Source organism: Hylobates moloch, unplaced genomic scaffold, assembly GCF_009828535.3.
Source record: "Hylobates moloch isolate HMO894 unplaced genomic scaffold, HMol_V3 SCAFFOLD_1, whole genome shotgun sequence".
In the NCBI taxonomy this organism is placed as follows: Eukaryota; Metazoa; Chordata; class Mammalia; order Primates; family Hylobatidae; genus Hylobates; species Hylobates moloch.
Window position 1 is genome coordinate 95,340,369 of NW_026652276.1, and position 24,093 is coordinate 95,364,461.

At 57.4% G+C, this 24,093-nt stretch overlaps 1 protein-coding gene across 2 annotated transcripts; it reads left to right on the plus strand.

Annotated features, from left to right (window-relative positions):
• The first annotated feature begins 1,343 nt into the window (after window positions 1-1,343).
• Window positions 1,344-17,168, plus strand: AP5Z1 (adaptor related protein complex 5 subunit zeta 1). Of its 2 annotated transcripts, XM_032755783.2 has the most exons (17): window positions 1,346-1,480; window positions 6,627-6,764; window positions 7,020-7,206; window positions 8,762-8,906; window positions 9,136-9,245; window positions 9,689-9,857; window positions 10,370-10,513; window positions 10,881-10,918; window positions 10,988-11,150; window positions 11,725-11,903; window positions 13,106-13,248; window positions 13,622-13,762; window positions 14,329-14,440; window positions 15,156-15,253; window positions 15,886-16,018; window positions 16,100-16,314; window positions 16,569-17,168. In XM_032755783.2, the coding sequence occupies exons 1-17, from the start codon at window positions 1,440-1,442 to the stop codon at window positions 16,837-16,839; spliced, it is 2,427 nt and encodes an 808-aa protein (XP_032611674.1). In that variant the 5' UTR covers window positions 1,346-1,439; the 3' UTR covers window positions 16,840-17,168. The 2 variants fall into 2 exon arrangements, with proteins under 2 accessions (XP_032611677.2, XP_032611674.1); XM_032755786.2 differs by lacking the exons at window positions 16,100-16,314; window positions 16,569-17,168 and having other exon boundaries at window positions 1,344-1,480; window positions 15,527-15,903.
• Window positions 17,169-24,093: the final 6,925 nt, after the last annotated feature.

Here is a 24,093-nt window from a genome sequence, read left to right on the forward strand (position 1 = left end):
CACAAGTCTTGCAAATCCTACCTCTAAATGGTTACTGAATCTGCCTACTTTCAGTGCAACCTCGCTTCCCTGGACCACAACTGCACCAGCCTCCTTTGTCCCTCGGGAGCTTCCCAATCCATTCTCTCCCCTGTGGCCAGAGGTCAGTTTCCCCCTGGGGTGCATTTAAGCCACAGGAAGCAGATCACTGTCCTAGGCCCGCCCCTCCCCACCCCTTGGTCTGGACACCCTCTGGGCTCATCTTAGGCCGCAGTCCCCGAAGCCTTCCTCCTCCGGTTGGACCCCCGCCCAGGTAAGGCTGTGACAGCGTTTATCATGACGCTGGCATGTCGCCCTGTGTCCCTCTGCCGTCTGCAGGATGGCAAACTTATCGCCAGGGCCCAGCACATCCTGGGCACCCAACACATCCATTAGAATGAACAGAAACTGCCGGGTGTGGTGGCTCACGCCTGTAATCCCAGCACTTTGGGAGGCCGAGGAGGGCGGATCACGAGGTCGGGAGTTCAAGACCAGCCTGGCCAACATAGTGAAACCCCGTCTCTACTAAAAATACAAAAATTAGCCGGGCGTGGTGGCGGGCGCCTGTAGTCCCAGCTACTCGGGAGGCTGAGGCAGGAGAATGGCGTGAACCCGGGAGGAGGCGGAGTTTGCAGTGAGCCGAGATCGCGCCACTGCACTCCAGCCTGGGCGACAGAGCGAGACTCCGTCTCCAAAAAAAAAAAAAAAAAAAAAAAGAATGAACAGAAACTTCCCCTCTCTGAGCCCGTGGCCTCATCTGTAAAACAGATCGCGAGATCCCATGAATACCGTGGGGATTGAATAAGGGATTTTTTTGTTTTAAGCAGCAGGAACAGCGCGGGGTGGGTGCTCAATAGATGGGAGCTCAAAAAATCCCCAAAACTGCCCAGGGCCGTGGCTATTCCTTGCAAACTGCTGGACGCTGCTGGGCTCACCTGGGCTCAGCCCCCAAGTGGCGGAGTTCGTATCAGATTTTCAGGTCGTACTTAGCATAGGGACTCCCGCACGACAAAGCTGTTTACGAAACAGAAACCAGAACTGTGGCAGTGACACTTTGGGGCCAGCGATGCCCTCTCCCATGGCCCCAGGCACCCAATTTCCGCCGGAATGCTTTTCCGGGGTCGAAGGGCGCCGGGCATCCAGAGTGCCGAGGTTCCGGGGTCGCGCGATTCCGCAGCTCCTAGGCGCCGACCCGGACCCCCGGCCAGGGCACCTACGCCCCGCCCCAGTCGCTCCACGCCAAAGCCCATTGGTTGGCCACCTGTCCCTCCTGCACATGTGATGCGGCACGTGATGCAGCCCCATAAGACTGTTGCGCTCACGTGATGCGGTCCCGGAAGTTGACTGCTGGGCTGCTGAGCTGCGGGAGTTTCCGTGGTTCGTGCACGTCTGGTGGCGGCGGCGGCGGCGGCGGCGGCGCTATGTTCTCGGCAGGAGCGGAGAGTTTGCTCCACCAGGCCAGGTACAGGGCAGCTGCGGCCCCGGCCCTCCTTCCTGCACTTCTCCCTAGGGGCACAGGGGCGTGGGTCTCACAGGGCAGGGGCTCGGACGCCAGCCTTGCAGGAACACGACTGGACCCGCCCTCGAGACTTGGGGATCGGGGAAGGCAACACGGCGGCCAGACGTGGGGTGAGGAGGTCGGGGAGGGTCACGGTGGGTCCCCGGAGGAGGTGACACCTGAGCAGAGTCTTCGTGAGTGAAAGCTGAGTGAAAGCAAGTGGGTGGGACCCAGTCGACAGTTTAGTCAAAGGCTTGGCGGTGAAAACTCCGCGTCTGGCAGGAAATCGGGCATCCAGGAGCTTTCATTGCCTCACAGTCAAGAACGCAAAGTCACAGAGAGCCCGGAGGGCTGCTTAGGAATAAGGCTGTGTGCCAGGCTGGGGAGCTGGAGGCCATCCGAGGGCTTTGGGGACCGTGGGAGGGTTTTGTGACTTAGAAAGATCGCTGAAGGCCATCTTTGGGGGAACCGTGGGAGAGTTTTGTGACTTAAAAAGATTGCCCTTGCGCGGATGTATTAGCTAGGCTGAGAAATCACCCACCAGGCTGGTTCCAGGCTGTGTCTGGACTCCCACTAATGAGTGGGTAGCCCCTTCCTCACCAACAAACCAGTCATGGGGGGGAAAACAGTGTAAGCCAGGACTGAACAGACTCACGGTCCACCAAACAGGCAAAGACTTCATGCTACATGTTTAAAAGAAGAAAATGCTGACCGTGCGCGGTGGCTCACGCCTGTAATCCCAGCACTTTGGGAGGCCAAGGCAGGCGGATCACCTGAGGTCAGGAGTTCGAGACCAGCCTGTCCAACATGAGGAAACCACGTCTCTACTGAAAATACAAAAAAAAAAAAAAAAAATTAGGCTGGCGTGGTGGTGGGTGCCTGTAATCCCAGCTACTTGGGAGGCTGAGGCAGGTGGATTGCTTGAACCTGGGAGGTGGAGGTTACAGTGGGCTGAGATGGCGCCACTGCACTCCAGCCTGGGGGACAGAGCGAAACTCCGTCTCAAAAAGAAAAAAAAAAGAAGAAAATACAGCCAGAACTACAGCCCCTTGGTAAACGTAAACAAACTTGGTGAGGTGGGAGGCCGAAGCAGGAGAAGTGCATGAACCCCGGAGGCGGAGGCTGCAGTGAGCCAAGATCGCGCCACTGGACTCCAGTCTGGGTGACAGAGCAAGACTCCATGTCAAAACAAACAAGCAAACCTGGATTCAGAGCTAGACCAATTGGTGGGAAAGATTCGGATGGTTGAAATTGCTGTGATTATAGTGAGTGAGGTCTTGAAGGCAGGTTAAGTTCTAAAGTCCAAACAGGACAAAAATCTGTGATTAAAATAACCCTTAAGATTCCACTCATTAGGAAGAGGCTTGGTGAATATACAGCACCATCTCCCAGCACCTCAACATAGGCAACCTTCCCTTCAATCCTGGACAGATATGTCATTTATGCGAATGTGGGGACTGTGTGAAAATGAAAAAATACTGGCATCTCAGCATGTAACGTTAATCCCAAGGTCCTTGCCAAGAAACAAGGAAAAACACCCACTGAGAACTTCATTCCCAGTCACATTCTGCTCAGGGTCATAAACTTGTGACATGAAAGACAAAAGGAATAGCCCTCACTATTTATTTATTTATTTATTTATTTATTTTTATTTTTTGAGACAGAGTCTCCCTCTGTCACCCAGGCTGGAGTGCAGTGGCGCAATCTCAGTTCACTGCAACCTCCGCCTCCCGGGTTCAAGCAATTGTCCTGCCTCAGCCTCCCAAGTAGCTGGGATTACAGGCGCCCGCCACCACACCCGGCTGATTTTTTGTATTTTTAGTAGAGATGGGATTTCACCACATTGTCCAGGCTGGTCTCGAATTCCTGACCATAGGTGATCCGCCCAACTTGGCCTCTCAAAGTGTTGGGATTACAGGCATGAGCCACCATACCCGGCTGAGCCTTCACTATTTAAATACCTGTTTCTCTGCCTCCTTGGCTCGGGTAGGCAGGCATTTTTGAGGATAGAGTGTGGTTGGATTTCCCTATGTAACATACGTGAGTTCTACAGTTGCCCTCTGTTAGGGTTTCAAGAAGGCTAATGATCTGTCAGGGCTTACCAGTTTTCACAATATACTTAAGCCTGTGATTTCTGGTGATGTTTTAAAATAAATGACTATAGTCTGAGGGTTAAGGTTTGGAGTGGTCCAGGCGCAGTGACTGGCCCACGCCTGTAATCTGAACACTGGGAGGCTGAGTTAGGAGGATCGCTTGAGGCTAGGACTTCGAGACCAGCCTGGACAACATAGTGAGACCCATCTCTACAAAACAGAATTTTTTAAAAACTTAGCCAGGTGTAGTGGCACACACCCGTAGTCACAGCTACTCAGGAGGCTGAGGCAGGAGGATCACTTGAGCCAAGGAGGTTGAGGCTGCAGTGAGCCATGATCGTGCCACTGCCCTCCAGCTCGGGTGACAGAGGGAGACCCTGTCTCCAAAGCCAGAAAGATTTGGAGTGAACTTTAGTTTCTCTCTAAACGTGTCAGAGATACGGAAAGCAAGAGTGGAAAAAGTGATCAAAGATAGCTCCGTAAGCTGAAAGATAAATGGAGAGAGCGGGAAGCGAGTAAAGGATGGGGGCATGGAGGGGTGCCCAGCAAGGTCGGGGATTTCCAGGAGGAAGAGCCTCAGCCCACTAGCTCGGGAGCTAGTGGGGCATGTTTCAGGCAGAGGGTCTGTGCGAAGGGACAGAAGCAAGAGAAACAGGACGTAGAGGCTGGAGAAGGAAGGTAGGGCCGGGGTCTTGTAGGCAGCGTTAGGGTCCGTAGCAGTTTGGATTTGAAAGCAGTGGGGAGCTATTGAAGGGTTTGGGTGGGTTGGATTTTAGATAGAAGCTTGAGACTTGGAGAATATGCTGAAGGGAATTAAATCGGGATGAGGGGTTCCACCTTTCTGAAAAGATTTTCTGTTGTGTGTATATATGTATATGTGTGTATACATAATTTATATATTATATATAACATATTTTATATATATTACATATATATTTATTACATACATTATATATATTATATATATTACTATATATATAATATAATAAACAAAAAAAATTAAAAAAATTCACTGGGCATGGTGTAGTTCCAGCTACTTGAAAGGCTGAGGTGGGAGAAACGCTTGAGCTAGAAGATCAGGCTGCAGTGAGCTGAGATTGTGCCACTGCACTCCAGCCTGGGTGACAGAGTAAGACTCTATCTCAAAAAAAAAAATAATATATATATATATAAAATATATATTTTATATGTAATATATAACATATGTAACATATAATATATAAAATATAATGTACACATTTTTGAGATAGAGTATATTATATATAATATACATTTTATATATAATATGTATTATATTTTGTGTGTGTGTGTATATATATATATATATTTTTTTTTTTTTAGATAGAGTCTTACTCTGTCACCCAGGCTGGAGTGCAGTGGCACAATCTCAGCTCACTGCAGCCTGATCTTCTAGCTCAAGCGGTTCTCCCACCTCAGCCTTTCAAGTAGCTGGAACTACACCATGCCCAGTGAATTTTTTTTTATTCTTTTTTGTTTGTTTGTTTTTGAGATAGAATTTTGCTCTTGTTGCCCAAGCTGAGGTACAATGGCGTGATCTCAGCTCACTGCAACCTCTACCTCCCGGATTCAAGCAATTCTCCTGCCTCAGCCTCCTGAGTAGCTGGGATTACAGGCTTGTGCCACCATGCCCAGCTATTTTTTTGTATTTTTAGTAGAAACGGGGTTTCTCCATGTTAGCCAGCTGGTCTTGAACTCCTGACCTCAGGTGATCCGCCCGCCTTGGCCTCCCAAAATGCTAGGATTACAGGTGTGAGCCACCGTGCGTGGCCGAATTTTTTTTATTCTTTTGTAGAGATGGGGTCTCACTGTTTTGCCCAGGATGGTCTCAGACATCTGGGCTCAAGTGATCTTCCCACCTCAGCGTCCCAAAGTGCTGGGATTACAGGTGGCTTGGAGAGGGCACAGCCACATAGGGGGCCCTTCTCAGGGAGTCCCCAGAGTCCCCTGGCACAGCAGCCCCTTTGGCATTATTGGTTTCTTTTAGACTGGGATAGAAACCTAAAAACAGGCTTCCATTTGAGACTTTATTCAGTATCTTACCTGTGGCTTACCAGGGAGATATTAAAATTAAGCCAGTTAGTTATTCGAGTAAAAAAAATATAATGGGCTTACCTTACAATATGTCATGACATTTGTTCTTTAATATATAAGATTTTATTCTCAGGTCAGGTGCGGTGGCTCACGCCTGTAATCCCAGCACTTTGGGAGGCCGAGGTGGGCGGATCATGAGGTCAGGAGTTTGAGACCAGCCTGGCCAACATGGTGAAACCCCATCTCTACTAAAAATGCAAAAATTAGTGGGGTGTAGGCCAGGCGCAGTGGCTCATGCCTGTAATCCCAGCACTCTGGGAGGCCAAGGTGGGCGGATCACAAGGTCAGGTGGTCAAGACCATCCTGGCTAACATGGTGAAACCCTGTCTTTACTAAAAATGCAAAAAATTAGCCGGGCGTGGTGGTGGGTGCCTGTAATCCCAGCTACTTGGAAGACTGAGGCCGGAGAATTGCTTGAACCCCAGAGGCGAAGGTTGCAGTGAGCCGAGATCATGACATTATACTCCAGCCTGGGTGACAGAGCAAGACTCCATCTCGGGGGAAAAAAAAAAAATTATTCTTGTTCCCATAAGTGAAAGGCTCATTGAAGACGTCTTTTAAAAAGCACCTAATTCTAGAGTAAATTTCTTACTCTTGAATGAGACCCCTAAAAAGAATCAATTTTAGTCCTTCTGCCCCGGGAATAACAAAATCTAAGTGCGTGGGCCTCTGTGAGTGAGATTCGTCACAGTGCACTGCAGCGATGGATCGCAAAATCCCAGGGTGAGAGGAACCAGCTCAGGGAATCAGCGAATTTATCTCGAGAGCCATGAGCGGTGGAACCGTGTTCCTCCCACCCACTCGGCTTCTCTTTTCTGAAGAGGGATTTTCCCTCCTCCAAGAGTTACCCTTTTTTTGGTTCTGAGCAGCGAGTGCTTCTGGGTCCTGATGTCTTCTTTGTTTAGGGAGATCCAAGACGAGGAGCTGAAGAAGTTCTGTTCCCGGATCAGTAAACTGCTGCAGGCGGAGGACTTGGGGCCGGACACCCTCGACTCCCTGCAGAGGCTCTTCCTCATCATCTCAGCCACGAAGTACAGCCGGAGGTGAGTGTGGCCACGGCTCAGGCTGGCTCCTCACACGGCGGCCCCAGGAGAACCCAGCCCATGCCCAGCAGATCACTGCAGATGCTCCTTGGGGGCTGAGTCATTTGTCCACTTAAACCAGTGCTGAAGGTCCGTCCTCATGTAAAACGCTCTGTCCACTGGCCCAAGGGTGCCTGGCCAGGTGCTCTGGGGCACCGGGTGCTCCTGCCATGGTCGTGACATGTCACCGCCCCCCACGGGCATCTCACCTTCCAGGCTGGAGAAGACATGCGTAGACCTGCTGCAGGCTACCCTCAGCCTGCCTGCCTGCCCTGAGCAGCTCCAGGTGCTTTGCGCTGCCATCCTGCGAGAGATGTCCCCCTCTGACAGCCTCAGCCTGGCCTGGGACCACACGCAGAACAGCCGGCAGCTAAGCCTGGTGGCCTCCGTACTCTTGGCCCAGGTAGTGCAGCAGTCACCGCCCCAGTTGGCACCGGATGGCTGCTTCCCAAGGAACAGGGGAGACAGGAAGCAGGGACACTGGAGCCGGCAGGTGGCTGCTTGTTCTAGACGAATCTTGGTGCTGAGTGCCTGGCACAGTTGAGGCTGGGGCATGTCCTGTTGACTGGAACGGGGTCCCATGCCCAGCAGGCCCACGTGGCGTGTTGGTGCTCAGGAGGTGGTGGAGTTCGGTTTCTCAGACGCAGCCTTGAGACAGCGGGTCAGTGGAGGCTGGGCCTCCAGACCTTCTTTTTGGGGTTTTTGTTGTGTTTTTTAGAAACAGGGTCTCACTCTGCTGCCCAGTCTAGAGTGCCATGGAGTGATCAAAGCTCACTGCAGCCTCAACCTCCCTGGTTCAAGCAGTCCTCCTGCCTCAGCCTTCTGAGTAGCTGGGATTACAGGCATGCATCACCACAGTTAATGTTTGTATTTTTTTGTAGGGACCTGGGGTCTCACTATGTTGCCCAGGCTGGTCTCAAACTTCTGGGCTCAAGCAATCCACCCTCCTTGGCCAGGAGTTTCTGCTAAGTCCATGTCCTCCCTCCCTGTGTGTCGGGAGCAGGCCTGGGCGCTTAGTGTGGGGATCTGGGGGTTCACAGGCTGCCTTTGTGTGAGAGAAGCTGCTGTCTCTGCTCATGGGTTGCCCAGGGGTGCAGAGTCTGCAGGAAGGTTGCGATGGAGCTGGGGTTTTCCCTCCGTTCCCAGCCTGCCGTGTCATGAGCTGCCTCCTGCGCTGGGGTGCAGCCTGCGGTTGCTTTAGTTCTGTGTGGGCGAGAGCTTGTGGGCCCCGGCGTACTCAGGGCGTTGTACTTCATCACTGGGGTCATCCTGGTTGGTGCCCAGCCCCCTCACCTCACAGACCCCCTGTAGGCCACCTCCAGGCCTCCGAGATGACCCCGGTAATGCTGTGGCGGCTCCTCGTCTTTGGAACAAGATGACTCCGGCTCTTCTTGTCCATTTCACCAGCCCTTTTCCTCAAGCAACTCATTTTTTTTTCAGTGGAAGATGATCTTGGAGAACTGCTGCCAGGTGCCAGCGGTGCACCCCATGCCAGGCACGTGGCCTCCCAGCCGCCCAGCCGCCCTCCTCCCTCCCCTGACGGCCCTGCCCCTGTGCTGGGTGTCTCTGGTGCTGCTCAGATGTTTCAGCATCTGGGTGTGGGGAGTGAGGTGTGTGGTTTAAAGACTGGGATCCGCACTGGAGGCCAGACAGGATGGGGTGTCCTGTGGCTGCAACCAGGCCCATGGTGGCCGCCAGTGTTTTTAGCATTGAATCAGCCAGGCCCCCACCCAGGCCCCCTCCAGCCTCAGCAATGCAGCTCCCAGGGAAAGAGGCTGGAGGCGGAGCAGGCACCTTGTGGCCCGGGGTGGGCCTGGGCGCGACATCCTCCCTGCCACCTGCTGGGCCGGGGTCTCAGAGACTGACGCTTCTCAGGAGTGTCACACGGACTTCCGAAATGGGGGAGCTGATCTCTGGCACAGGCCAGTACCCCAGCGTTTGCCCTGTTTGATTTGAAGGGTGACAGAAACGAGGAGGTCAGAGCCGTGGGCCAGGGCGTACTGCGAGCGCTGGAGAGCCGGCAGCCTGAGGGACCCAGCCTCAGACACCTGCTCCCCGTCATGGCCAAGGTCGTGGTCCTCAGCCCGGGCACCCTCCAGGAGGGTACGTGGGGCCCCTCCCAAGAGGCTCTTGGGGGGTCTGCCTTCCCAGGTCCTTCCCCGAGGGCCCATGGTGGGTTGGGAGTGTGGGGGGTGGGTGGGGGGCATGGGGAGGCCCGAGGGCTTGGGACGCTGCAGGATTCTGTTTTCTGAGAAAAATCAGCCAGCATCCCAATGACCTGGGCATCCGTAGGATTTAACCTCACCTCCCCATGCCACCCCACCCACTGCAGACCAGGCCACCCTGCTCAGCAAGCGGCTGGTCGACTGGCTACGCTACGCCAGCCTCCAGCAAGGGCTCCCGCACTCCGGCAGCTTCTTCTCCACGCCCAGGGCCCGGCAGGTGAGGCTGGGACTGTTCTGGAATCGTGGGGAACAGAGTCACAGACAACCCCTCCCCGGGAGCTCCTGTGCCCGCAGCGGCCAGCCCTGCCTAACAGGTCCCCGTTGGCGCCTGCTGTCGTTCCGCGGGGTCCGGGACGAGCCTGCCTCTGCTGCGGGGCTTGGGTCAGGCAGGCCACAGCCCCCTGACCCGTGTGGCTCTGGGGGTCTGTGTGTAGGGGGTCTGTGCGTGGGTTCACTCCCGGGACCTGCGGAGCAGGATGTGCGATGCGCGTCTGCCTGGGGGTCCGGTGGGGATGGTGTTTTTGCATCACACAGGGCGGGCCGCTGCCCGGGCTCATGTTCGGGCAGCTTCCCCTCCACCTCCTGAGGAGCTTGTGCTAAAGGTCGGCGTTTTTCCCAGCCGTGGCCTCCTCCATCCACTCCTGCCTGTCCTTCCCACAGCCAGGCCCCATCACCGAGGTGGACGGGGCGGTAGCCACAGACTTCTTCACGGTGCTCTCCACCGGCCACCGCTTCACAGAAGACCAGTGGCTGAACGTGCAGGCCTTCTCCATGCTGCGGGCGTGGCTGCTGCACAGCAGCCCCGAGGGCCCAGGCACCCTGGACACAGGTGTGCAGGGGGTGGGACGACGTCGGAGGGGTGGGAGATGGGTGCACTATGGGTTGGTCGCGGGGGGACTCAGGTGTGCCCAGGACGCAGCAGAGGTCGGGGCTGGGCAAGACGCCGCTGACCTGGAGCTAGGCTGAGAGCACCCCCTGGCCAGTATCGTTGGGGTCCAGGGTCAGCACCAGGGATCCTCTGGACACCTCGTGACCCTCACGCACTGTGCAGAAGTGAGAGCTGCCATTTAAGGCAGGCGCCCTTCAGGTTGTTGGAGTGACGCCACTGAGCTCCTCCCAGCTGCTCTGTGGACTTGTTGGGGAAGAAGTCTCAGCCACCCTGAAGGGCGGCCGTGATGGGGAAGCTGCCGGGGGGGGTGCATGTCCCGAGACAGTGACGTCTCACGCCCCCTGGGAGGGGCTGCGGCCTGTGCTTTCCTCCTGCCCTTCCAAGCAGGGCAGCGGGCATGTCCCAGCCCGGGAGCCACACGTCAGCCTGCTGAGCGTTCCCACCTCCCGCAGATGACAGGTCAGAGCAGGAGGGCTCCACGCTGTCGGTGATCTCCGCCACCTCCTCCTCTGCCGGCCGCCTGCTGCCGCCCCGGGAGCGGCTTCGGGAGGTGGCCTTCGAGTACTGCCAGCGCCTCATTGAGCAGAGTAACCGACGTGAGCCCCCCACCCAGGGCACTGGCCTCCCCTGGGATCGACCCACCTGCTCCGAAAGGCGACCTGAGGCCAGCACAGCTTCCCTGAGCTGCTGCTCCACAGAGGGGGTCCCTGGGTAGCCGGTTTGGAGCAGGGGCATTTTTGCTTCTGCAGTCAGCCCCAAGTGTTCTTCAGGCTCCACCCCAGCCCCCAGCCCAGCCCTGTCCCGCATGGGCCCCTCACCTCAGTCCCACTCATGTCCACCTGGGGGCCTGTCCCACCCCCCTGCTCCCGGTCCTGGCCTGGAGCTTCCAGAGCACAAGCTGCACCCTCATTGGGCCACTCGGAGGCTGAGACAGAGCTGGCTGACTTTTTCCCCTCCTTCCAGGAGCCCTGAGGAAGGGGGACTCCGACCTGCAGAAAGCTGTAAGTGGCTGGGAACCTGGGGACGGGAGGCGGTGACTCGGCCCATTTGATGTGGTCCGTGTCCCACAGTGCCTGGTGGAGGCCGTGCTGGTGCTGGACGTGCTGTGCCGGCAGGACCCGTCCTTCCTGTACCGAAGTCTCTCCTGCCTGAAGGCCCTGCACGGGCGGGTGTGCGGGGACCCGACCTCTGTGCGGGTGCTGCTGCCCCTCGCCCACTTCTTCCTGAGCCACGGTGAGCCCAGGGCGGGGTGGCGCTGACTCGGGGCTCTGCTCTTGCCTTTAGTTTTAGGATGGAATTTCTTCTTCCCCCCTTTTTTTTTTTGATTGAATAGAGACAGGGGTCTTGCTGTGTTGCCCAGGCTGGTCTGGAACTCGTGGCCTCAAGCGATCCTCCTGCCTTGGCCTCCCAAAGTGCTGGGATTACGGGCATGAGCCACCGTGCCCAGCTCATATTTCTTTTTGATGGATCGCTGTGCTAGATGTTGGTAATTTCTAAACTTTTAAATGGAGAAATAGAAACTCTTTTTGCTGTGTCCCTAGTCCAGGAAACCTGCAAGTCTAGGAACCAGCACCTTCCAAAGAACTTGCCGTAGTTTGTGTGACTCACAAGCTGGCCATGTCCCCGGGCGAGGGAGACCGAGTGCCGCTTCCCCAGCGTCCCAGCATAGGATGCCTCGGAGCCCTTGGTGTCCTGGAGAGCAGGCCTGAGACTCAGGGCCCCTAAGCAGCCACAGAAGCACAGCCAGGACGAGGTCAAGACGCGTGTGTCCGGCAGACGTGTGCCCTGACGGGCCCTGGTCTTGCAGGGGAGGCGGCTGCAGTGGACTCAGAAGCCGTCTACCAGCACCTGTTCACCAGGATCCCGTCGGAGCAGTTCCACAGCCCCATGCTGGCCTTTGAGTTCATCCAATTCTGCAGGGACAACCTCCACCTGTTCGGCAGGCACCTCGGCACTCTCAGATTGAGCTTCCCCAACCTCTTTAAGGTACATTTGGGCATCCCTGGGTGCCAGGGTAGGGGCATAAATCCCTGGGGCTCCTCCCCTCTTTCCAGCAGGTTCAGGGCGAGTCCTGGCTGAGCATAGAGCCCTGTGAGTCTTGGGCCTAGAATGTGGGGTGCAGGGTGAGGTGGGGATCCGGGGTGCCCCTGCAGCGTCACGTGATCAACGGTGCCGTCCACGAACTCCCTTGTGGGTGTTTTGGGGAGGGGGGCGTGACACAAGGCGGCGAGTTTGTTTTCACAGCACTGGGGCAGGACTGCCAGCTGGTAGGATCCCTCCCCCAGGAGCCCTGCCTGGTGCCTTGGGCAGTTGGGTGCCATTTGCCTTTTTTTTTTTTTCGAGATGGAGTCTCATTCCCGTCACCTAGGCTGGAGTGCAGTGGCACAATCTCAGCTCACTGCAACTCCCGCCTCCTGGGTTCAAGCGATTCTCCTGCCTCAGCCTCCTGAGTAGTTGAGATTACAGGCGTCCACCACCACGTCCAGCTAATTTTTGGTATTTTTAGTAGAGATGGGGTTTCGCCATGTTGGCCAGGCTGGTCTCGAACTCCTGACCTCAGATGATCCTCCTGCCTTGGCCTCCCAAAGTGCTGGGATTACAGGCATGAGCCACCGTACCCGGCCTGGTGTCATTTGCTTTTTGAAGTGTCTTTTGCAGCCTCGCCTCGCTGTAAGGTCTTTTCAACCGAGGTGGGGAATCCTCTTCCTAGAGAAAAACCAGGACGGTGGAAAATTATTGACCTGTTGGTATGAAAGTAGATAAAGGCTGGGGGCGGTGGCTCACGCCTGTAATCCCAGCACCTTGGGAGGCCAAGGCAGGAGGATCTTGAGGCCAGGAGTTCAAGATCAGCCTGGGCAACACAGGGAGACCTCTTCTCTACAAAAAATAAACAGCCTCACATGGTGGTGTGTGCCTATAGTCTCAGCTGCTCAGGAGGCTGCGGTGGGAGGATCACTTGAGCCTGGGAGGTTGAGGCTGCAGGGAGCTATGATTGCACCACTGCACTCCAGCCTGGGCGACAGAGCAAGACTCTATCTCAAAAAAAACAAAAAGCAGGAGGAGGCAAATGTAGAAGCCCTCCTGGGGACTGCAGGTCTGGGACAGCTGTGGGGCCCTAGCCAGCTGCTCCCGCTGCCGCCTGCTCCACAGTTCTGAGCCCTGTCTGAACCGCTGCGCTGTGCCCACAGTTCCTGGCCTGGAACAGCCCACCCCTCACCTCCGAGTTTGTGGCGCTCCTCCCGGCCCTGGTGGACGCTGGCACAGCCCTGGAGATGCTGCACGCGCTGCTGGACCTGCCCTGCTTGACGGCGGTGCTGGACCTGCAGCTCAGGTGGGCCCCTCACCCTCTGCCGGCGCTGCCTCTCCCAGCCAGCTGGTTCCACACACTGGGCCCCCTCCTCACCGCTCCTGACCCCTACACTGGGGACCCTCCTTCCTCCCTAACACCCAACCAGTCCTCCCCTGCAAAGCCACTTGTGGGACGGGGTGTGTCTGTCACCCTTGGCCACTTGCCAAGGGCAGCCCCTGCGCCCTAGAGTTCCTCACCCGCCTTCACGCCCAGGCCTGGAGCCTCCCATGCCAAGCCCTTCCCGGCACCCAAGGTGCTGTGATGTTAGGGACATCTGCCGTGTGTCTCCCTGACGGGGGTGCCCCTGAGGGCATGGGCCGCATCCCAGCCTGGCCTTGGGCGTCTGTCCACGCAGGTCATCACCAGCTCCATCCGAGAGGCCGCTCTGGGACACCTCTCTCAGAGCCCCCAGCTGCCTGGAGGCCTTCCGGGACCCGCAGTTCCAGGGTCTTTTCCAATACCTGCTGCGCCCCAAGGCGAGCGGCGCCACTGAGAGGTAGGGGGCCCTTGGGCCAGGGGGCCACCAGGGGCTGAGAGAGCCAGGCCACAGCCACTGGGATGGGGCTCGCTGCTGGGCCCTGGGCTGAGGCCAGGGTGCTTTGTGCCCCAGACAAGGCTGCGTCCCCACCCTGGGGGGCAACCGCCATCACCATTATAGAGGCCCTGCTTCTGCAACACGGGTCTGCCGGGTGCGGGGCCTGGTCTCAGCTCTCTCTGCTGCCCACATCAACCCTGATAAGCCTGGGGGTCGGCCCTGGGGGTGCTCCATTTTGCAGATGGACAAACTGAGCCTGAGCCCAGGAAGCAGGAGGCTTGGGACCGGCCCACAGGCCTCCTGCCCTCGGCCCACGCCGGCCTTTGTCCCGACGGCTCTACTGTCCCAGGTGCGCTGACGCCAGGGGTCTCCCCAAACCCAGGGGAGCAGGAGGTCCTGAGAGGCAATGAACGTGGATGGGAGTGGGCTCAGCTGTGCAGGAGGAAGCAGTGGCCCCGGTGCCTGGCCTGGCCTGCAGTCACTAGGTAGGGGAGTGGGCGGCACTTACAGCCACGCTGTGTCCTCAGGTTGGTGCTGCTCCACCAGCTGCTGCAACCCATGGCCAGCTGTGCCCGCGTGGCCCAGTGTGCCGAGGCCGTGCCCACGCTGCTGCAGGCATTTTTCTCAGCGGTGACCCAGGTGAGCTCGCCGCCTGGGCCCCCCATTCCCACGGGCCTCACAACCAAGGGGCAGGCCAGAGCCAGCACTGTGGGGTCCCCCTGAGCTCTGCAGAACGCTCGTCCCACCACACCTGCCGGCTGAGGGTCAGGGGGGACAGGGCTGCACATGCCACAACCCCGGCAGGCCCTGTCTCCCGTCCCCAGGACAGGGCAAGTAAGTGGCCTGGGCGCTGGCGGCACAGCTGGGGCCGGAGCAGTTTGTCCCACTGCTGCCCCTGATAATTCAGTATCTACATCTGAGGCCAAAATAAAGGCTCCCACAGGCTGGTGCCCCCCATCCCCCCGCCGTTGCTGCTTCCACCTCGGGGAGCTCTACAAGCCGGCTGCCAGTGCAGGAGAGTCCAGGAGGTGGGCAGGCCGGCAGGGGGCTGGGTGTTGCCTGCGCGCATCCTTGGCCGAGCAAGATGTGTCCCTGGCCTTGCAGAGCGGGAGTTGGCAGAGGAGCCGCAGAACAGAAGCGACACCTCTGCCGGGGGCACCCGGGTCGGCCCAGGGCTTCCCTCCCTGTGCCCAGATGCTGCCAGCTGAGTCTCTGTGTCCCTGGGTGTTGGGGAAGGCAGTGGACAAGTCTCCAGCCCCTCAGCTGCCCCCCAGCCCTCACCATGGCTTCACCCCCAACCTTAGGGCCTGCAGTGGGGGTGGGACTGAGCGTGTCTCCCACTCCTGACCCCCAGGTGGCTGACGGGGCCCTGATCAACCAGCTGGCACTGCTGCTCCTGGGCAGAAGCGACTCACTCTACCCGGCCCCAGGGTACGCAGCCCGTGTGCACAGGTGGGTCCCTCCTGTGCCCCTGCCACAGCCCTGGGCAGGTGCCTCCTGGACCCCTCCCCTTCTCCTTCAGTGGCTTCAGCTCCACCTCTAGCTGGGCCCTCAGCAGCCTCAGACCCTGCCACCTCCACCTACAGCCCCACGCCCAGCCCCGGGCGCTTCTTCTTTGCCTTTCAAGAACATTCCCCTGTCCTTCCCTCTGCTAAGCCTGTCATCTTCAGAGTTGGCTCGTGCCCCTCTTCCACATCCTGTCCCCTGGGGTCCTTCTCTCCAAAGGCCTGATGCATGCAGGCCCATCCTGGTTCCACTCTGAGCCCAGGCCTGAGGCCAGCGCCGGTGCCAGCCTTCTCAGTGAGAACAGTTCCTCTGGGTGGCAGTCATCTGTGTCCCCCTATCTGAGCATGCAGCATACACCTGCCACTCAGATGCTTCCCGGGTCCCTGCAGGCCCTTGGCCTGAATGGGGTGGCCGGGGTGGGGACGGGGTCAGAGGTCTGCACGGAGCAGGCATGGGGACAGGGTGAGAGGGTTGCACGGAGCGGGCGTGGGGATGGGGTCAGAGGGTTGCACGGAGCGGGCGTGGGGATGGGGTCAGAGGTCTGCCCAGAGCAGGCATGGACCCGGCTCTCTGGGCAGTGTGCTGAGTTCCCAGTTCCTGGCGCTGTGTACGCTGAAGCCCTCCCTGGTGGTGGAGCTGGCGAGAGACCTGCTGGAGTTCCTGGGCAGTGTGAACGGTCTCTGCAGCAGGGCGAGCCTCGTCACCAGCGTGGTAAGGCGGGTGTTGGCCTCCCCCAGCCGCTCCTGACCCAGGAGGCCTGGGTCGGGGCTGAATCTCTGTCCCCGGGCCTAGGTGTGGGCCGTCGGCGAGTACCTGTCGGTGACCTACGATCGGAGGTGCATTGTGGAGCAGATCAACAAGTTCTTCGAAGCCCTGGAGGCCCTGCTATTCGAGATCACCCAGTGCCGCCCCTCTGCTGCCCTGCCCAGGTGTCCCCCCCAGGTGGTCACCGTGCTGATGACCACGCTGACAAAGCTGGCCTCCCGGAGCCAAGACCTGATCCCCAGGTGCCTGGTCGGGGAGGGAGAGAAGCCTTCTGGCTTTCCCAGGGAAGAGATGTGGCTTCTGAGGTCTTCCCGTCCAGATATTGTGAAATGGTCGCAGCAGCGCAGGTCCTGGGTGGGCCCAGCTGGCTGGGCTGGGGTGGGCCCTGATGAGCTAAAGCCACTCTGCTGGGCGCTTCAGGGCCTGGCCCCTCCACACGGACCCCGTCCTGGGAGGGGAGCATCTGCAGCTGATGGTAGGGACCTTCTTTCCCCAGGGCCTCTCTGTTGCTGTCAAAGATGAGGACCCTGGCTCAGAGTCCAGCCACCAGCTCCACGCACAGCCAGGAGGGCGCAGAAGCCATCCGTACCCGGGCCACAGAGCTGCTGACCCTGCTGAAGATGCCCAGCGTGGCCCAGTTTGTGCTCACACCCAGCACGGAGGTGTGCAGCCCCCGCTATCACCGCGATGCCAACACGGCCCTGCCCCTGGCCCTGTGCACGGTCAGCCGGCTGGTGGAGAGGGAGGCTGGCTTCCTGCCGGGGTGAAGGGACAGTGGCCAGGGACGCCAGTGCAGATTAAGTAAGAGCCTGGGGCCGCCAGCTTGCTACTGAGGCCAGGCTGACAGCTTTAGTGATAGAGAGGAACTCAGGAGGGCACGGGAGTCCTGGGAGAGGCTTGGCACCCTCAGAGACACACGGGGCTGGTCCCCTGCTCAACACAGCTGAGCTGAGAGGAGCCATGGAGCAGCTCTGGAGGCTGAGGCCCTGTGGCTGGCCTGGGTGGAGGCTGCTGGGTCTGTTTCCTAGTCTTTGTTTTTGGACAGTTTAGGGGCAGGAAGAGCTGCAGTAAAAATAAATCTCCTTTAATAAGCGTCTGTGTGAAGACTGCGCGATCAGTTCCATTACCTGCCCTGCACCCTGGGGAGAAGGCCAGGGCTGGGAGCCCCTGCAGCTGCTGCCAGTCCTGGAGGCTCAGCCCGGCGCGCCACTGCTGCTACAGAAACCAAGTCATTTGTGCACAGCCCAGAAGGCAGCGGCGCGAGTTCCCGTGGGTGGTCACTGCGCTGGGTGGTGCGCTTGGTCAGTGCCCCTTTTGATGCCCTTGAATAGCCTGAAGATAAGGAAGGAAGGAAGGGAGGAAGGAGGGAGGCAGGGGGGAGGGAGGGAGGGAGGGGGGAGGGGGGGAGGGGGGGAGGAGTCCAGGGGAGGGCTGCAAGCGCTGTCGCCTGTGCAGGCTGCGGTCTCTGGCCATTCGGAGGGAGGGCCCCAGGGAGCCACCTGCGCCACCTGAGTGGAGCTCAGAGCACTGGATTCGCGCGAATGGGAGGTGTCTGGGTGTGCGGCCCCAGCCCCGCCACCTTCCTGGGCCCTGTGCTCCTTCCCGCCAGGCCACCAAGGCACAGCTGTGTCCCACGTTCCGCCCGGTGCCTGGGACGGGCACTGCCGCCCTGCGAGCCTCGCGCCCCACCCCCAGGCTCTCCCCCCTGGCTCCTCCCCCGCTCCTCTCTTTTGTTCTGGCCCCGCGCCCGATCCCCCATAGCTCCGTGGCTAAGCAACCACGCGCTGAAGGCGACTGCGGGGTCCTGCCCCTCGCCCAGCCTCAGAACTACGGAGGAGGCGAGTGACGCGCAAGGAGCGGAGCAGGGGACACCGTGCGGGCTCAGGAGCTCCCCAGACGCCCGAGCCGAACCACGGGGTCCTCACCGCCAGGTTCCAGCCCAGGAAGCGCTCACCTGCCCCACAGCCTGGGCCTGGGGTCGCGTTCCGAGCTCCAGGGCGGGTGGTGTCCCCCGCGGCCTGCGAGGACAGCCCAGGGCCGCTGAGCCGGGGCCGCAGGAAAGGCTGGTGCTGGCAGGCGCTTCCGTCGGCAGCACTGTGTTTGTGTTTCCATGTGGAAACACAGCAGCACATGTGTAGAACTGTGCACACCAAGGCGTGCATGCACACGTGCATGCATGTGCACGGGTCTTGGGATTGCTTCCCTGTGTGGTGCACGACCCTGCCTGCAGCAGGGGGTGTGGGGGCGCTGCTGGGCTCATCCTGAAGCTCAGAGAGCTTGGGGCTGCCCCTAGCCTCGGAATAAGTCTCCCACTGAGTCCCCAGCTCCCCTCCTGCCCTGGGGCGGGGCTTCCCCTACCGGAAGGTGTCGGGGGTGTCATGGCTCCCAGCTCCCAGGCACTCGTGGGGCCACCGCTCAGGCCAGCTGGTGCTAAGTCCACAGCCCGTGCAGCTGCACCTGGCTTAGGACGGGGAGTGTGACTTGAAGGGCCGTCCCGCTCATCCAAGTGACAGGAAGGAGCTCATGGCCACAGGGCCTCAGAGGGCACGACCCAGCCCAGGGAGGAGCGGCCTCCAGGTGGCCTCCAGGAGGCAGCTGGGAAAAGGGCAAAGCTCACCAGCTGTCAACTTTTAAAATAAACTTTGAAATTTTAGAATAGTTTCAGATTTACAGAAAAGATGATGAACCTTAGAAACATTATATGCTAAGTGAAAGTGAGAGGTGACAGCGTGCTGGCAGTCCTCACAACCCTCGCTTGCTCTCAGCGCCTCCCCTGCCTGAGCTCCCACTTTGGCAGCACTTGAGGAGCCCTTCAGCCCGCCGCTGCACTGTGGGAGCCCCTTTCTGGGCTGGCCAAGGCCAGAGCCGGCTCCCTCAGCTTGCAGGGAGGTGTGGAGGGAGAGGCGTGGGCGGGAACCAGGGCTGTGTGCAGTGCTTGCGGGCCAGCACGAGTTCCGGGTGGGCTTGGGCTCTGCGAGCCACGTACTGGGAGTGGCCGGCTGGCCCCACTGCCCCAGGCAGTGAGGGGCTTAGCACCTGGGCCAGCAACTGCTGTGCTGGATTTGTCACCGGGCCTTAGTTGCCTTCCCACGGTGCGGGGCTCAGGACCTGCAGCCCGCCATGCCTAAGCCTCCCCTCCGACCCCTCCGTGGGCTCCTGCGCAGCCCTAGCCTCCCCGACGAGAGCCGCCCCCTGCTCCATGGCACCCAGTCTCATCAACCACCCAAGGGCTGAGGACTGCGGGCACAGGGCACAGGACTGGCAGGCAGCTCCACCTGCGGCCGGTGCAGGATCCAGTGGGTGAAGCTAGCTGGGCTCCTGAGTCTGGTGGGGACTTGGAGAACCTTTATGTCTAGCTGAGGGATTGTAAATACACTAATCGGCACTCTGTATCTAGCTCAAGGTTTGTAAACACACTAATCAGCACCCTGTGTCTAGCTCAGGGTTTGTGAATGCACCAGTCGACACTATATAGCTAATCTGGTGGGGACTTGGAGAACCTTTGTGTGGACACACTGCATCTAGCTAATCTAGTGGGGAGGTAGAGAACCTTTGTATCTAGCTCAGGGATTGTAAACACACCAATCAGCGCCCTGTTGAAACAGACCACTCAGCTCTCTGTAAAATGGACCAATCAGCAGGATGTGGGTGGGGCCAGATAAGAGAATAAAAGCAGGCTGCCTGAGCCAGCAGTGGCAACCTGCTTGGGTCCCCTTCCACACTGTGGAAGCTTTGTTTTTTCGCTCTTTGCAATATATCTTGCTGCTGCTCACTCTCTGGGTCCACACTGCCTTTATGAGCTGTAGCACTCACCACAAAGGTCTGCAGCTTCACTCCTAAAGCCAGCGAGACCACAAACCCACCGGGAAGAACGAACAACTCCAGACGCGCTGCCTTAAGAGCTGTAACACTCACCGCGAAGGTCCGCAGCTTCACTCCTAAATCACCGAGACCACGAGCCCACCAGAAGGAAGAAACTCCGAACACATCCGAACATCAGAAAGAACAAACTCCGGACACGCCGCCTTTAAGAACTGTAACACTCACCACGAGGGTCCACGGCTTCATTCTTGAAGTCAGTGAGACCAAGAACCCACCAATTCCGGACACAAAAGAATCCAGACCCAAGGCCACATACTGCATGACTCATGTCAGAGGCGTGGGAGCCAGAGCAACTGCATCTTGAATAGGGGCTGGGTAAAAACAAGGCTAAGACCTGCGGGGCTGCATTCCCAGGAGGACAGGCATTCTTAGTCACGGGATGAGATAGGAGGTGAGCACAAGGTACAGGTTCAAGATACAGGTCCCAAAGAGACTCCTGATAAAATAGGATGCTGTAGAGAAGCTGGCCAAAACCAAGACAGCAACGACAGTGATCTAGTCATCCTCACTGCTCATTAGTTGCTAATTATAATGCATTAGCATGCTAAAAGACACTCCCACCAGCGCAGTGAGTTTCCAAATGCCACGGCAACGTCAGGAAGTTACCCTATGTAGTCTAAAAAGGGGAAGGACCCTCAGTTCCAGGAACTCTTCATCCCTTTCCTAGAAAACTCATGAATAATCACCCCTTGTTTAGCATATAATCAAGAAATAACTCTAAGTATACTCAGTCTAGCAGCTCATGCTGCTGCTCTGCCTTTGGAGTGGACCTTTTTTTTTTTTTTTTTTTTATTTTTTGAGACAGAGTCTTTGTTACCTGGGCTGGAGTACAATGGCTCAATCTCAACTCACTGCAACCTCCGCCTCCCAGGTTCAAGTGATTCTCCTGCCTCAGCCTCCCGAGTAGCTGGGATTACAGGCGCTTGCCACCATGCCCAGCTATTTTTTGTATTTTTAGTAGAGACAAGGTTTCACCCACCGTGTTGGCCAGGCTGGTCTCAAACTCCTGACCTCAGGTGATCCACCCGCCTTGGCCTCCCAAAGTGCTGGGATTACAGGCGTGAGCCACCGCGCCTGGCCCACCCAGTTAATTTTTGTATTTTTAGTAGAGACGGGGTTTCACCATGTTGGTCAGGCTGGTCTCGAACTCCTGACTTCACGTGATCCACCCACCTCAGTCTCCCAATATGCTGGGATTATAGGCATGAGCCGTTGCGCCTGGCCTTTACTTTTTTTTTTTTTGAGACAGAGTCTTGCTCTATTGCCCAGGCTGGAGTGCAGTGGCATGATCTTGGCTCACTGCAAGCTCTCCCTCGCAGGTTCATGCCATTCTCCTGCCTCAGCCTCCCGAGTAGCTGGGTCCACAGGCGCCCGCCACCACGCCCGGCTACTTTTTTGCATTTTTAGTAGAGACGGGGTTTCACTGTGTTAGCCAGGATGGTCTCGATCTCCTGACCTCGTGATCCACCTGCCTCGGCCTCCCAAAGTGCTGGGATTACAGGCATGAGCCACCGTGCCTGGCCTCTTTCTTTACTTTCTTAATAAACTCGCTTTCACTTTATGGACTTGCCCTGAATTTTTCCTTGCTCGAGGTTCAAGAACCTTCTCTTGGGGTCTGGATCAGGACCCCTTTCTGATAACACTTACATGAAATATCCACAAGAGGTGTAGCCACAGAGGCAGAAAGTGGGTTTGTGGTTGCCAGGGCCTAGGGGCAGAAGGGAATGGGGAGAGCCTGCTTAGTGGCCATGTTTTCCCCTTTGGAGGTGACAAAACTAGACAGTGGCGATAGTTGCATAACACTGTGAATGTGCTACTTGCCATTGAATTATACACTTTAAATAGTTAACTGTATGTGAATTTCATTTTAAAAAGTGGTGACAACTGAATATGTACAAAGCGTAACTGGTATATTAATAGTAACAAGTCAATGTTGGTTTTCAGGTTTTGCTGCCGTGCGGCAGTGGGAGAAGCTGGTGGAGGTACACGGGACTCTGCTATTTTTGCAGCTTCCTTTGGATCTATAATTATGTCAAAATAAAATGCTTTTAAACACAAAAACAGGCCGGGCGCGGTGGCTCACGCCTGTCATCCCAGCACTTTGGGAGGCCAAGGCGGGCAGATCACCTGAGGTCAGGAGTTCTGAGACTAGCCTGGCCACCATGGTGAAACCTGGTCTCTACGAAAAATACAAAAATCAGCTGGGTGTGGTGGCAGGTGCCTGTAATCCCAGTCAGGAGGCTGAGGCAGGAGAATCACTTGAACCTGGGAGGTGGAGATTGCAGTGAGCCGTATTGCACCACTGCACTGCAGCCTGAGTGACAAGAGTGAAACTCCATCAAAAAAACAAACAAACAAACAAAACAAAACACCCATAAGAAGTGTTACCTTTCACAGTGTTGTAGATTGTCTGGGGCCCAGCTGAGAAGTCGTTCTGTTCCACGTGGTGTCCCTGGGATCACTGGTGGGACTGCATTCGCCTAGATGCTCGGCAAGGCCAGAACAGCCACAGTGGCGGCCCTCACGAGTCCTGTACCTCAGCTGGGTGCTTCAGCAGCCAGGGGCTGGCTGGGCCTCCCCGACTCCACGGGGCCTCCCTTCCTTGGGTTGATGCCAAGAGCTTCTTTCCATGGATGTTGAGTTCCAGGAGCATGAAAATAGAAACCAAAGGTCCTTGAGTCTGGCTTGGAAGGTCCCAGAATATCACTTATGCTGCATCCTGTTGTTCGGAGCAAGTCAGAAGGCGGGAGAATATTGCAGGGAAGAAGAGATAAGCCCCCTTTGTGGGAGGAACTGTTGGTGGCCACCTTTGGAAATACCTTGCCACTGTCTTTCCTCTGGCCACTACAGTCCACACCCCTCCCACATAAAAAATACACTCAACCCCCTTCCACCGTAAGGCATCAAATCAGAGTCCAGGCTCCTGGGATCTGCACCAGGTCCAGAAATGCAGATCATCCAGAGCTGTGAGACATTCTCAGCAGTGCTAACAGACACGTTATGAGAATTCTAGGAAAAGAAAGAGAACAAGGCCAGGCACAGCAATCCCATGCCTGTAATCCCTGCACCTTGGGAGGTCAAGGCGGGCAGAGCACTTGATGTCAGTTTGAAATCAGCCTGGCCAACATGCTGAAACCCCGTCTCTACTAAAAGTACTAAATTAGCCAAGCGTGGTGGCGGGTGCCTGTAATCCCAGCTACTCAGGAGACTGAGTCGAGAGAATTGCTTGAACCTGGGAGGTGGAGGGTGCAGTGAGCTGAGATCATGCCACTGCACTCCAGCCTGGGTGACAGAGCGAGACTCCGGCTCATAAAAAAAATTATTTATATTTTATATAATATAAAAAAATTTATAAAATATATTAAATATAAATATATTCATATTATACATATAATATATATTCATATATTATACATATAATATCTTAAATATATACACAAACACATTATATATATATATATTTTTTATCCAGTATTTTGGGAACCTGGCAGTGGTCGCCTTTTGGAGCCAGGCGCAATGCGGAGCCGCATACAGAACTGCGGGTCGGCAGAGGGCGCGGGGCGGACGCGCTGCACCTCACCGTAGCGCACACCAGGGGGCAGCGTGGAGCTGCACGAGGCCCAGGGCCTGGGACGGACCCAGGACACCGATCTGGGGACCCCGCGCGGACCTCTGTCCCCGTGAGGGGCGCATCTGCAACTGACTGGCCGGGACCCTCTTCCCCAGGGTTTCTCTGTTGCTATCAAAGATGACCCTGGGCCACCAGTTCCACCACAGCGAGGAGGGCGCGGAAGTCACCCGCACCTATTCCATGGAGCTGCTGACCCTGCTGAACATGCCCAGCGACCCGCACTGTCACTGCAAGGCCAGCAGGGCTCTGCCCTGGTCCTGCGCATGGTCAGCTGGCTGGTGGAGAGGGATGCCGGCCTCCTGCCCGGGTTAGGGCCGGTGGCCAGGGGGATGCTGGTGAGGGTTAAGGGCCTGGGGCCGCCAGCTTGGTATCAAGGCCAAGCTGGTGGCTTTAGTAGGGGAGAGGAACTCTGGAGGGAGCAGGAGTCCTGGGAGAGGAGGCAGGGCCCAGGGTGGGCTCGGCGCTTCAGAGACCATCAGGCCCATCCACTTTCCAACCCCTGGGTGTC

Excerpts from the sequence above, each read along its gene's own strand:
- AP5Z1 (XM_032755783.2), top strand. The coding sequence starts at position 1,440 with ATGTTCTCGGCAGGAGCGGAGAGTTTGCTCCACCAGGCCAG. Across the intron at positions 1,481-6,626 it reads AGTTTGCTCCACCAGGCCAG|GGAGATCCAAGACGAGGAGC; the intron begins GTACAGGGCAGC and ends TTCTTTGTTTAG. Across the intron at positions 14,441-15,155 it reads TTTTCTCAGCGGTGACCCAG|GTGGCTGACGGGGCCCTGAT; the intron begins GTGAGCTCGCCG and ends CCTGACCCCCAG.